This window comes from Sphaeramia orbicularis, chromosome 22, assembly GCF_902148855.1.
Source record: "Sphaeramia orbicularis chromosome 22, fSphaOr1.1, whole genome shotgun sequence".
Taxonomy (NCBI): domain Eukaryota; kingdom Metazoa; phylum Chordata; class Actinopteri; order Kurtiformes; family Apogonidae; genus Sphaeramia; species Sphaeramia orbicularis.
In genome coordinates, this window is record NC_043978.1 from 11147021 (window position 1) to 11161822 (window position 14802).

At 35.5% G+C, this 14802-nt stretch overlaps 2 protein-coding genes across 4 annotated transcripts in view; both read left to right on the forward strand.

The window, feature by feature from the left end:
* The window catches only part of LOC115414183 (transmembrane protein 87A-like), a 34028-nt gene extending 26591 nt beyond the window's left edge, over window positions 1–7437 (forward strand). The window contains exons 17-21 of the mRNA XM_030127404.1: window positions 1116–1180; window positions 1266–1318; window positions 2893–2923; window positions 5464–6210; window positions 6984–7437. Of these exons, the coding sequence (XP_029983264.1) occupies window positions 1116–1180; window positions 1266–1318; window positions 2893–2923; window positions 5464–5505 (191 nt within the window). The 3' untranslated portion in view covers window positions 5506–6210; window positions 6984–7437. The remainder of the gene's footprint in view (window positions 1–1115; window positions 1181–1265; window positions 1319–2892; window positions 2924–5463; window positions 6211–6983) is intronic.
* Window positions 7438–9032: 1595 nt separating this feature from the next.
* The window catches only part of LOC115413803 (vam6/Vps39-like protein), a 76185-nt gene continuing 70415 nt past the window's right edge, over window positions 9033–14802 (forward strand). For 2 of the 3 annotated variants that reach the window (XM_030126901.1, XM_030126902.1), the window contains exons 1-2: window positions 9033–9398; window positions 12545–12659. In XM_030126901.1, the coding sequence (XP_029982761.1) occupies window positions 9366–9398; window positions 12545–12659 (148 nt within the window). In that variant the 5' untranslated portion in view covers window positions 9033–9365. Of the gene's footprint in view, window positions 9399–12086; window positions 12211–12434; window positions 12660–14802 lie in introns of those variants that run through there. The other variant, XM_030126903.1, reaches the window with a different exon arrangement.

Sequence of the window (14802 nt, forward strand, 5' to 3'; positions counted from 1 at the left end):
AGATTTACAAAGAGATGGAGTCCCATGATTAAACTTTTAATGCAATAAGTATTCAGAAGTGGTCATAGAAGTGTTTTTTTTTTTTTCTGTCATTCGTGTTTCATTTGTGATTAATTGTAATCAGTATTTACTGCAGATATCCAGTTTTTCTTTTTTTTTTTTTTTTTTTCATGTATGCCGTATGGGGATGTTTGATTGGATATGTTAATATATGTAAAATGTCTTGTATATTTGTATGAGCAAAACTAAATAGAAATTAAGTTAAAAAAAATATGAATATCAAGGTTCAAGGTTACTTTATTTATACCCGTGGGTAGATTTGTTTTGCAGACATAGCGATTGCCTTTGGCATTACAACAAAACATACATTGAACCTGTTTGGCAGGTACTTGATCGAGTGTCAAGACAAGACAGAAAGTGCTCCGTGTTCCACCATTCAACAGTATAGCAGCATGGATAAGTAAAAGAACAAAATAAATAAATAAGATCAAATAAATAAAAACAAGATGCAATAAAACACAATAAAAAGCTCAAGAAGATAAAAAAAAAAGTCTGTGGATAAAAACCAGGATAAAAACATAACGTTTAAAAATTAGAAGTCACAATAATAATAAATAGTGCAAAGAAATATAATATGTATGAATATGTATATAATAAGTTTTACCCAAAGACAATCTAATCTAAATTATAGGGCGGGAACTTTCAACGTAATCTTACACTATATTTGGCCAAAGGGGATTAAAATTGCGCAGCATGTTATGTTTTCGTCTGTACTGGATCGTTGTGTTTATGCCAGGTTTGTTTCAACTGCCCATCTCCCCCTGATATGATGACAGCCACGCCCCCCCCCCCCCCCCCCCATGTGCAGGTCATTTGTGTCCAGATCTGCTCATACGTCACCTCCCTGTCATCTGCAGTGTTCTATTGGGTTTAGTTTTGTTGTGTAACGCTTCAGTACTGAGGCCAAAACCTAAGACACATGTGCAGGACTTTGACAACCACTGGTCTTATAATCATGTAACAGCATAAAAAGAACATTTTAACCCAGTTATGTCCAAATCTAATTACTAAACAATGGCTTTTATGTGATCTCATTGGATTTAATTACGTTTCAGAGGGAATGAAGATGAGAGGCTCCAAACCTGACATTAATGGTTCCCAGAAACTGTTGAGTAAAGAGGTGGGTTGTTTTTAGTGTCATCTTTAACACAGTTAATGTTGTTGTAAACAGATAATTAATATAAACACGTACGTCATTTTTACAGGATGAAGACCTGAAGTGGGTCGAGGAGAACATTCCTACAACTGTTGCAGATGTGTAAGTAAAATAGTAGAAATGTATTAATACTGATGACTGTATTCATTTTAATAACAGAATATATATTATACAAACAAATGACATAAATGTACAAGAGGGGATGAGTCCATTTAAACATTACATTTCCATAAAATTTCCATAGTTACCGTGGAAACGCCGTCATCTTCGACAACATTAGTTCACCAGTAAAACCCATGGAGTTGGATCAATAGTTGCTTTTCTACTGGAAATCTGCGCAAAACTTTACCGATATTTACTTAATGTCGAAAAAACAGAAGTGTGTAATGTTGGTTTTTCCATTAAATCACAAATGCAATGATTTGTTTATTATCGCGAGATGACACGAGAAGTCATTCCATAAACATGGAGACAAATGTAAATATGGTGTTGATTTACAGATATATTCATTATTATTATATATTCCCCCTCTATCTCGTACTAAATTAAAAAATGATTGGGTTTCCTGGTGTGTCCACATATACCGCATGTTTTAAAACTCCTTCGCTTGTTTTAACGTTTGTCAATATCTGTTTTTTTTTTTATTCACGTGACTCTAGTTGCAGTAAAAGGTCTTTCCGTTGCAGTTTTGCGTGATATACCAATTGCGCTACACCCTAAAAACCACCTCTTGCCAGCGCAAAAACTTTTCATCGAAAAACAAGAGTTTGGCCGAAATTGTCATTTTTCCATTAGGTAAATTTTTATGTGTAAGTTATATTTGCACAGTTTGAAGGTCAATGGAAAAGCGACTATTGACAGTGAATGAAAATGCTTGTTTTTACATTCAGTTAATGATATATTTTACTGAAAAAGTGACTGTTTCTTCAGTTTTCTCTATTTTGACATAATGACCTCTAAATTTACTCTGAACTTTTATGAACATCTACATGATCAGTGAATTTAATGGAAGGAAATACATGATTTTCACTAAAAAATGCAAATTCCAGAGGATAATATAATCAATGGTGATAAATCACTTAGAAAAGTTAAATGTGGAGAAGAAATAATTTGTAGGTCACTACAAAAATATTTCAAGGTTGTTTATGGAATAAACAATATACAAATGTACATAGAAGGAAACTCATGGTAGTAAATGGACTGTTTGGATAGAAATATGAGTAGAAATCTTTTCAATCTAGTGCAAATAGTAGTTTGACAGATGACAGTGCATGGAGACACTCATTTTAATGTTCAGTTAATGATATATTTAGCTGAAAAACTCACTTTTTCTGTGATTTTTCTCTGTTTTTGTCTGTTTTAACCATTACATTTACTCAGAGCTTTAATGAACATCTACATGATCAGTGAATTGAATATAGGAAAATACATGATTTCCACTGAAAAATGCAAATTGCAGAGGATAATATTATAATACATGGTGATAAATCACTTAGAAAAGGTTAAATGTAAAGAAATATGACCTTGGAAGTCTCATTATGAGTAAGTTTTAGCACAAAAAGCAAATAATAGGGAAAGTAGAGAAATAAAGTTATAATATTGTAAACAGTAAACATACTATGCACGGGTCTGGTAGATCTGTGAATGAATCCCCTCTTGTTTTTCTTTTTTTACAGAGCTCTCCCTGTAATCCTCGATGAAGAAGAGGTAAGACTGGTGTATATCTTCTGCTTAACCCTTTACAGGTCACTCATTGAAATACTCTGAAATTCAACATTTCAACCTCAGTGTGTTATCGGACGTTGTCATGTACCTCCTCGTCGGTTGCTGTGACAACAGTCTCCCTCTTTTTGCCATAAAACATCCGAGCAGCAATTGCTAAAAAGTAAACACATGCAATAAAACAGCCATTATAAGGTCATAAACGGACAAAAATCACTCATATTCACTATTTACAGCTTCAACATGTGTATAAAATCTGTCTGAATCAGTGAATAGTTTTATTATAATAATAATAATAATAATAATAATAATACATTTTATTCATAGGTGCCTTTCTTGGCACTCAAGGACACCGTACAGTAAACAGGAGAATATAAAACAAGCAATAAAACAGTAAAATGCAAAAAAAAAAAAAAAAAAGGAACATGCAAAACACTTCTCCAAGGCTTGAAGCCGAAACGCATAGAAGTATTTTTTAACTCTTTAAGCGCCAGACAGTTAAGGGGCTAATAAGCCTTAAAAGTGCCACAGAATTTGGCCGTTTTTCAGTATTTCGTGTCTTTTTTATAATATTTGAAGAATCCTGCAGGAAACCGCTCGGTAACATCCGACCGATTGCTGATTAGATTCAAAACGCACCAGACGCAGCCGATTCATTATTGATCGTAATTTGCATAATTTATAATAATAATAATAATCTTTATTTATATAGCACTTTTCATACATTAAAAACTGTAGCACAAAGTGCTTTACATATCAGTTTAAAAATCAGTACCGCCCCCCACCCACACCCACCCACTCACCCGCACACACACACACACACACACACACACACACATATACATGCAAACCCACAAGCTCACACATACTTAAGAAGACTGACTGAGCACGGGTAGACCAGAACAAAAATGTACAAGTAAAAGTAAAACATCAGTTTAGGAGGCGCTGTCTCAGGGAGCCATCCGCACCAGGAGGCAGCCGCCGACCCCGGCGACCAGGCACCAGCAACACAGCCCCGCATCCCAACTAGTGGGAGAGGGCCAACTGGGACCCCCACCCACCAGAAAGGAGCGGACCCCAGAGAGAGAAGGCGCCACAGCCCCCGGAGTCCACAGCCGCCCCCCGGCATGGAGGGCTCCCTCTGATGAAACACCGGAGAATAAGAAACATTAAAAAGATATAAAAATATTATTCGGTCGCGTGACCTCAAATTCCCGTCTGCTTGGTCTCAAAAGGGGGACACAGAAAGAACGTCATCGAAATGTGAAAAAGAAATGGGGGTGGATGGTTTGTTTGTACACAAATATGGCGTGTTCTCCAAAGCCGATCTGATCGGCCCGTGGCACTTTACAGGTTGTTTTCGTAAAGCCGATTTAATCGGCCCATGGCACTGAAAGTGTTAAGGTCTAGTTATGACCATGCCATGATAATCAAGTCATTTTAATGTTTAAAGGTGCCTTGGAGTTTTCTTCCAGTTTGTCATCTACTTTATGAATCCCTTTTTCCAAAGAGCACCTTGAACAAACACTTTTTTGGTCCTAGAAGCATTCTTTCCCATGAATTTTTGAACTTTTTTTTCCACTTTTCTTAGTCTGTGGTTCATTTCTTTGTGTATTTGGACCCTAATAGTTCATACAGTTTGAATTTGAACCCTCCAGCTGCTACAAAACTGTCTTTATATTCATTTGGACACAAATCCAGTGGATTTCTACAACTCGTTTTAATTCCTTCTTAATTTGTTCTGTTTTATAACTAGTTCCGTCTCCACATTTGCACATATCAGGTCCAGACTTCAGACCAACATTTCTCCAGTATTTCTCCAAAATTGTTTGTCAGCAGCAGCGGTTGTAGTCCAGACTGAAAATATGTCCAAACCTGGAGCTTAGCTAAAATGTTCAGTTGTTGGTTGAACGGGACAGAGCAGCACAGCCGACAACCTGGAGGGGGCGGGGCCTGAAGTGGCTCATGTGCATTTAAAGGACCAGCGCTCCAAACCACCTTTCTGTTGTCATTAGTCAGAAATAGGGTTGAAGATGGACCTGTGGAGTTGAATGAATGAAGAATTCAGACCCAAGCAGAGCATTTACAGTTTATGGAGACGACAGGGAAATGTGGGAAAATGAAGAATTCCATTTAAAAAAGACAAATATCACTCCTGTAAAATACTCTCTGTAATGACTTTTAACTCCACGTTTCTACACATACATTATAGTAGGAGTAGTAGTGTAGTTTTATTTCGAGCACATAGAATCATCAGATAACAAAGAACCATACAACATGGTCAAACAAAAATTTTTTGTGCTCAAAAAGGTGTGGGAAGAAGTATAACTTATTGACTCCCACCCCTTTTTACAAACTAATAATTAAATTAAATCTTCTTCCTTTGCTTTAACACACTTTTTCTGTATAACACAAAACATCCATACAAACCATTCACATCCACTTTTTTAGTCACCTCACACACAATCAGATTTGCATAATCAACCGTTTTTAATATAAATTAAAACACAACTCCATTTTTCCAGGAAATCCTCAAAACCAAGATGGAGAGATCAAAAATGGAGTGAACGGCCACGCGAGAGGATGACGAGAGAATGAAAAGAAAGCGACGTCACCAAGGCGACAACTACTGCGCCGAAGTGATCGATTACCAAAAAAAACACGGGCAAAGCCAGCTGTTCTCTCCACACACTTTAAAAAAAACGTTTTGGGTTCATTTCACTGGTATTTATTGTTGTAACATGAAGCAGTTCAGAGGAGATGTAAACGTGTACTGTCCAACACTGACGGGTCTTTATGGAAGTGAAGAAACACACCAGAGTGACTTGAATATTTAATTTAATTTAAACACATACAGACCCGTCCTTACTTTAAGGAAAAAAAAGGGACATTTGGAAACAGAAATCCCCTTTTTACAGTAGAATATTAATTATAATACTACAATATAATATTTGGGAAAAGTATGCTCATCCAAACAGTGGCGGCTGGTGTTCAAGAAAACTGAATATGAAGCGAAGAGAAGCAGTTATAAATGTACGTACAGATGCAGATATTTAAGGCATCAGTCAGATTATGCTGTCTGATTGAACATCTGCTTCTGTTTTACTGGTTTATGCAACAAAATATTGACATTTAATGAGAACTGACTGGTGTAGCTGCCCTTTAACCCCTCACATTTGCCAAAAACATGACATACTCTCTTGTATGTCTGCCAAAAGGCATCAAACTGCATTAAAACATAGTCATAGGATCGTAGAGGAGACTGAATATAGGTTTAACCCTTTAACCTCTGACACGTTATTTCAATGTAACGGACTGATTTTGAATTTGGGCCCAGTAGTTTTTGTTTTGGGGCTTTTTTTTTTTTCTAAATCAGTGCAGCTGCTTTTTAACACCTGGTTGAACTTCAAAAGCAGTTACATGGTCAAAAAAGAATAAAATAAGCAACAAAATGAACAAAAACAGGCAAAGGGATCAATGAAATAAACAAAAATTAATAATAAACCAACAAAATATTAAGTACAAAAACAAATAAAATATTAAAAAAATTATAAATCACATGATAAAATATGCACAAAAAAAAACCTTAAATGAAGTTTTAAAAAAAAGGATTTGAATTTGGTCCCAGTAGTTTTAGTTTTGGGGCTTTTTTTTTTCTAAATCAGTCCAGTTGCTTTTTGACACCTGGTTGAACTTCAAAAAGCAGTTAGACGATCAAAACTTGGTAAAAACACAGTAAAAACCTAAAACCATGGAAAGTCACAACAAAACTGCAAACAGTAAAAACAAAAAAAACCACCAAAAAAAGCCCAAATTGTCTATTTTTTATAGTGTCGGTCTCACTCACTGCTCTGTGTTTTGCCTCTTATTACACAACCGATGGGGGGGTGAACTGAGCATGCTCAGATGTCTCTGAAAAGAACAAGGTCTATTTTATCAGCACATTTTGAAATTTTTCCTATTGAGTAAACGCTTGAATTTTTATGAATATTTGAAATAAATCAAACATTCAGAATGCTCACCACGGACACATCAGGAGTTAAAGGGTTAAATCAATGTTAATTATGTAAATGATGACTAAAGTGCACAAGACAAGACCATTTTTTTGTTTATTTCAGATATTTTTCTGTAATTTCTAAAGGTAGCTCTTCTTCTGTGAGTAATTTAAAGTGGGGGTGTTACTCCAGCGCCCCCTGGTGACCAGCCGCCACTGCACCGACTGAAATACCAAAGTGAAACCAGAGGTACTACGACGGAATAGGTTAGATTAGAACGGAAATGAGGGAAAAACTAGTTATTGTGAAGGAGAACTTTATTAGATGAGCAGCAGAAATGAAAACACATCGGTTAAATACAGTAGAATATAAGTCAAACACTAAAATGCACTATGTCGAAGTGCGAACACAACGGAAATCTTTACGTTTTTCTGTTTAGGTTAATTTTTATGACAAGGTTACGTTAAATTCACACAGAATCACACTACAATTAAAAGTCATGTTGAAAAAAAAAACTGCTCTGAGTTCAGTAAAATCTACAAATAAGCTGATTTCATCTTGTTTTAGCGTGTTGCGTATTGATAAAGCTCCATTGTGTTATGTATAAATACACTAATTAAAATTTATTATGTAGCCGTTTTAACTAAAACCAGGTGTTTTAATGTGAAGGTTTGCTCAGCTCATTATTTGTTTCTTGAAGCTGCGACAAATTCTACTGAGTTTCTATGTTTTACTGTTAATACATTGTAGAATAGACTGAGTATGTGGAGAAATCCAAATACAGGCAGCGTCAGCGTATGGAAACACAGCTCCGACGGGTAATACCGATACTTGAACCATATCACACTGTCGAGAAAACTGTAAAAAGAATCAAATCTATAATCGACTGACTCCGACCTTCTGGGCCTTGAAACTCTTTCAGACTCAGGGACACGTCGGTGAACTTTAAAGTCTGTTCCACGAAGAAGGTTTAGGGGTTTTTAACCCAGAAATGAGGGAAAATCTGGGGTTTTTTGTTGAAACTACCAGACAGATTCATTTCAAATTTTATATGTATCTTCCTTGGGGCAATAACTAAAAAGTTTGTTCACAGTTTTGAGAAATTTTTACATTTTTGACCAATTTTTGAAGTATTAAAAATTTGTCTTTCCTTCTAATGGTCCATATTTCGATGGTTTATAACATGTAAATAGTTCCAGATATCAATACAGTTCCTATTGAGCACTGATAGAAGTCATATATGGACTTTGATTTGGGTCCATGACCAAGGTCACCAATATCTACATTTCAACAATCTTCTCTGAAACTACTGGTCGGATTCATTTCAAATTTCCCTTGGGACAATGTCTACAAAGTATGTTCGGAATTTTCATAAAGTTAGATTTTTCAATTTTTGACCAAATTTGACCAAATTAAGTATTAAAAATTTGCCCTTACTTCTAATGAGTCATATTTGAATGGATTATAGCATGTAAATGGTTGGAAATATCAATATAGTTACTATTGATCACTGATAGAAGTCATATATGGACTTTCATTTGGGTCCATGACCTTTGACCTTCAGTGATCTTGAAGGATCAAACTCAAGGTCACCATTGTCTAGATTACAACAATCTTCTTCTTCGAAACTACTGGTCTGATTAATTTCAAATTTTATATGTAGCTTCATTGTAACAATGTCTACAAAGTATGTTCAGAATTTTCATAAATTTAGATTTTTTACTTTTTGACCAAATTTTGAAAGATCAAAATTTTCCCTTTACGTATAATGAGTTATATTTTAAAGGCTTATGACATGAAAATAGTTTCAGATATCAATATAGTTACTATTGATCACTGATAGGAAGTCATATATGGACTTTCATTTGGGTCCATGACCTTTGACCTTCAGTGACCTTGAAGGGTCAAACTCAAGGTCACCATTGTCTAGATTTCAACAATCTTCTTCTCTGAAACGACTGGTCAGATTCAGTTCAAATTTTATATGTAGCTTCCTTGGGACAATGTCTATGAAGTTTGTTCACAGTTTTGAGAATTTTTAAAATTTTGACCAATTTTTGAAATATTAAAAATGTGCCTCTACTTCTAATGGTCCATATTTTGATGGTTTATAACAAGTAAATGGTTACAGATATCAATATAGTTCCTATTGAGCACTGATAGAAGTCAAATATGAACTTTCATTTGGGTCCATGACCTTTGACCTTGAGTGACCTTGATGGGACATTGGTCCTATGTTTTACCCTCATATTCAATAAAATAAACAGGAGAAAACCCACTGATATTCCAACACGTTGCTCTCCATATCTCATAGTTGTGAACCAACTTCCGTCTTTTCATTTATATGTGTTGATTATATGTGCAAATCTGTCAAAAAGACCCCAGTTATCCTCATGTTACACCTGGTCTAGAGGACCCAGAGTGTAATAGAAATGGCCTTTTCGTTCAGCCAGGCCTGTACTATCGTCATCTGTTCTAGAACCAAAAACATCAGCTCAGAGTTGATGAAACCTTCTTCATGGAACATACCTCAGATCCACCTCTATGTGATTGTATCAGTTTAAGATACTAAAATGTGTCTTTTTATGGGTGAATCTGAAAGAAATCAACACCTTCACAGTTCTCATCAACTGGAAACCGTCTTTAAAAACCTGTTTCTGGGTCTATGAAGTCATGGACACTACATTAATTTTCAATATCTGTTTGTTTCTACAGATGTTTGTAGCTTTTCACTGCACCAAAGTGAACTTGAGTTTGTGAATCACAGAATCCACTGAGGTTTTGTGATAAAAATAATTGTGATTTCTTCTAAATGTGCACACTCCATCCTCGGCCCCTCCTCCCCCCACTCCATCCTCACTTAAATTCAGTAGTTTAAGGAACACTGTACATGACTGATGAATTGAAGCTGGTCCTACTCACGCTGCAGCACTAATGACCTCGCCGTTCGTGGCAGAATTAACTCCCGTCCTCGTGCAATCTACTGCAGTTTGTGTGGATACTCTGAGTTTCTTACATTCTGTTGTTTTTTTTTTTTATTTATATTTGTCTGAGCCTCTTGGGGGACATTTTACTTCAGAGAGATACTAAGCCCATTTTCTGGATTTGCATTGTAATGTGAAGCTGATGATACTGTATGGCTTCTTGCGTATGTTCTGCAAATAAAGATTTATATTGAAAAATGACTTCAATGCTTTTGTTTTTATTTATTATGACAAAAATGTAATGTTAAGCATAATGCGACTCTTCTGTTTTACCTTCAGACGGTGAATTTTGCTGTTTTGAAGACCTTTTCCTCCTTTTAAGTAGGAAAACATAACAGTCATAAATGGAAATGATAATATCAATACAACAGATCAATATCAATCAGTCTACAGGAAAGCCATGTTATTGGAGCCATCAAATAGAGGGGTTTTGGTCACAGACGCTTCTTCTAATCACCAAAATAGTGTCAATGTTAAGGAAAGGAGGCTCAGCTCAACATGCTGATATAAGTTTAATGCAGCTTTAGTGGAACTTCTGTGAACGATGAAGATAAAAAGTGAATTTTTCTAGATTTTAACAGAAACATCTGCTCTGATTCATTATTTGGTTTAACTCTTAAAGACATAACTGTTTTCTGGGACAAGAATTTGTCTCTAAATTTAACCTTTCCTAACATATTTATCTCCATTTATTACCTCCACCAGGAGGTATTGTGATCACTTTGCTTTTTGTGTTTGTTTGCGTGTTTGTTTGTTTGTTAGCAACTTTACAGGAAAACTATCTCAACCATCTTCACCAAATTGTCCCCACAGATAGGCCTAGGCCCTGGGACCAACCCATTAAATTTTGGGCCAAGTAGGCCAAAGTTCAAGGTCATAGCAAGGTCACAAAATCTCAAATTTTCCTATCTCTCATCATAGAGCAATTTTCAAAAATTCACAAAAAATTCAAAACAACTCCAATTAGCCTCCAATTTGATCCACCTGTAGCTTATAAGAGTATCTTGTATCTGGCACAACATTGTCCACATCCACTGTGGAATGTGGACTCTGTGGACATTTCAATTTGACATTGAAAATCCCATTTACCACACATTTTTCATTATAACTCAACAAATATTGATTGGAATTGAATCTAATTTGACATACACGACTGGTACCAAGCTTCAACTTTTTCTGCTGTATGGAACAACCTTGGAACTTGAATTTAAAAAGAAATCGTCGATCCACACATGCACACCGTTTGGGGTGCTTGGCGGAGGTTTGCGTACTCTGAACACTTGTTGTAATATCTTCTGCATTTTGCATTTTTCAGTGCAAATATCAGTTCCAACATCGGAGACAATAATCACTAATGAAATATCAATAACATATATTTGGAAAACAAAAACTGGGGGGAAAAAAACAATAAATAAAACATAAAAAAATACAGAATGTACAAAATAGCAATAGTGACAGATTATACTGCTAAAGACCTGGAAATATAGTTTTCCCAACCATCTAACTATTCCTGAGTGATTTACCACCATTTAACATGATATTATCCTTTTCATTTTTCAGTGTAAATCATGTATTTTTATATATTTAATTCACTGATCATGTAGATGTTCATAAAAGCTCAGAGTAAAGTCAAAGGTTATTATATGAAAATAGAGAAAATGTAAGAAAAAGTGACTTATTCAGTAAAATATATCATTAAATTAACATAAAACATCCACTGTCATTTGTCAAACTATATGTGTTTTACTGGTGAATCAATGTTGACATTTCCTACAGATAAATTTAAAAAAAAAAAAGTAAAATGTGAATAACCTGAACAGTCATGAACAACCTGAAATTTCTTAGGGAAAAAGAAGTGCAATTTAATAATATTATATCCCTAAAACTCCACTAAAGCTTAATGGAGTAACTTTTCAGAATAATGACTTTAATATTAGAAGTTATAATTATAGGAATCTCTCTCATCTTTATTTCAAACTATGAGGAAACATGCTTCATTAATGATCAGAAAAGCCTTTAAATGGTATTAAATCAGAGGTTTAAGTCGTTTATGTTAGTTTTTATTTCCTTCCCACACTGACACACTCTTCTTGTCATAAACAATAAAAACACTCACTGCTCCTTTAATTCGTTCCTCGTGAGCACACACTTCAGTCACGTGCCTGTCAAAGCCTCGCGCAGCCGTTGTCAACACAGCTGCGGAAGTAGCATGAAGCTAACCGGCCAAACGGGAAATAACCACTAAACTACGACTCGCACGGCATTAACTACCACTTGTATCTGGTCAAATAAGGTTAGTCTGTACCGGAGACTGTGTTTGCTTTAGTTTGGGTCATATGGAGAAATGTTTAACGAGTAGTAGCCGTCACTTGCTAACTTTAAGCTAGCAGGCTAACGATCAGCTGTTGTTTTGGTCGGGGGAATTTTTAGCTCAGAAGCCGGATTGACAGTTTTAGATGAGTCTGATATCTGTGTTTGTCAGACTATATCTCCTCCTGTTTGTCTGTACCGACTTAGAACGGCTCGGTTTGTTAATGGAGACGCATACGGGCTAACCGATTCATCAGCGGTTGGTCACTCAGCTGTTGTCTGGCAGAGGTAAACACAGAGGGGGTCTCATCCATCAGATCATCATCATCATCATCAGATTCTTCCAGTATCTCCTCAAGATGCATGACGCCTATGAACCAGTGCCTATTCTGGAAAAGCTGCCTCTTCAGATCGACTGTCTTGCGGCCTGGGGTGAGTTGCAGACACTTGATAAATCCGAAAGAGCTGCTACTTATATGTTTTCTTAACAAACTACACAATAAATCAAGGTTTTCTTGGATGTTTGGATGCTCTGGAGGGCTGTGTGGTTCTAAAGTGTAGCGAAAAGAAAGTGTCATTCGATTTGTAGACTGGACAATTGTACATATTTCAGAAAAACAACTCTATTTTTATATCTTTTTGGACCATTATTCTTTCCAAATGCAGAACTGTGTAAATGTCTTAGTCTACCTTTAGAAGCATATTTTTTAACACTTATAGATTTTACCTCTGTAATAAAGAGAAATGAATAAAGTTAAAGTTTTACCCCGTGTTAAAGTCAGTGTGTATTTCCTGACATTATTATTTTTGTTTTCAGGGTTTAAATGATCATACATATTTATATCTCAATCTCTTTTCTTCTGATATGACATGAACATACAGGAAATATGTGCCCAGCCTTAAAAGACACACAAAAAGTTGAGTTAAATCTGTGGTAAAGGTTGAAGTCACTATTTAGTGTGATCTCTGACCCCATGACAAGAAGCAGCACAAACAATTAGGAACATCTGATGTGTGTTGACATGTGAGACATGGTATAAAACATCAGTAAATTAATGCCATAAATGTCTTATTTTCTGAAGTATAGGGTTAAAGACATGTTAAGTGTAAAGGGAGGTCACTCTAAATACGACGACTTTGGTTTATAGAAGCTGTTTTTAACCAGAAACTGTAGGTTTTCCTGCTGTTAATACTTCATATGTGAACATTAGAAATTCGCTAAACCAACAAACAGAATGTTGGACCAGGATTTTTACACAGGGCTGTACATACACAAAAAGCCACAGCAGGTACATAAAGAATCCCAAATAACTGTCTAAAAAAGCCCACTGGGGAGTAACTACAACTATACCTGTGAAAAGTCATGCGGTTATTTTTGATGTTCTATGTGCTTCAACTAAACTGTGGTGACAAACTGGTTTGTCAGGGTGTTTTCGTCGGTCATCTGACATGAATAAGTATTTCCTGAAGACAGTTTCTCTAAATACTTATTATTATCTATTAGCTATTTTCTTATTATATTTATCTCTATGTCACTCATGCACAGACATAGAGCTGTGCTTTCTTTGCTCTTTCACCTTATGCTTTACTCTCTCTATTTCTGTACATGTGACTAGAGTACAGTACAGTAATCGAATCACAGAGTCACAATGTGCCGTTACGTAAAGGCAAAAGGCTTCATTTTAACCTCCTCAGACCCAGTTATGGGTTTTCTGACCACGTTTGTGGACAAGAGTTTCACAGCTTTATTAAAAAAAATAAAAAACTGTCCACCGCAAAGGATATTCAATAACATTTTTTTTAAAAATGCGTCTGAAAAAACTGTTGCATCATGATTTTTCCAACATAGGCAATTATTTATTTAAAAAAAGCCAAAACTTGTATTTTTCTGGGTCTCAGGAGGTTAATGGCCCAATGTGTTTGTTGGTGTTTTGAATTCAGTTACAGTGAAGTTTACCTTCCATAAAATGTGAGCTGAAAGCACTTATTTATTTTATAAGTTTACTTTAGTTTGTATTCTAATTTAGGTTGTAATTCTTAACCTTTTCAGAATGTTAAAGTAATTTGCATGTTTTTGTTGATGAAGCAAATGCACTCAGTACATTAATGAAAACCACTGAACTTTGTACAAGGAAGTGACAGCTCAGAAACCTTAGAAAAACGGAAACTTAGCTGATCAATGGCATTAAATTAAATCCAAAATTAATATCAGACTCACAGAAGGTCCATGGAAAAAAATAACACAAATACATAAGACGAACCTTATAAAATTCATTATTCAGTTTAGAAACAGTTCATATATGAGTGATCTGTGCAGAGGTTTCTGATCCCAGATGAGTCCAGAGAACAGGTCTCCATCCATGGTTAAAAACTCTGCATTAACGCTCACACTGATGCTGTTTCCTGACTCATCCAAGCAGCAGTCGAAGTTGTCCATGAGTCCTTACATGACATGAACGACACTTAGCCTGTGCAAAAGGATCCTATGTATCAGGTGACAAGAGAAAAACATCTATTCATATCATTTATTTCACTGTGACTGTGACACAAATAACACTCTTGATAGCAGTATTTT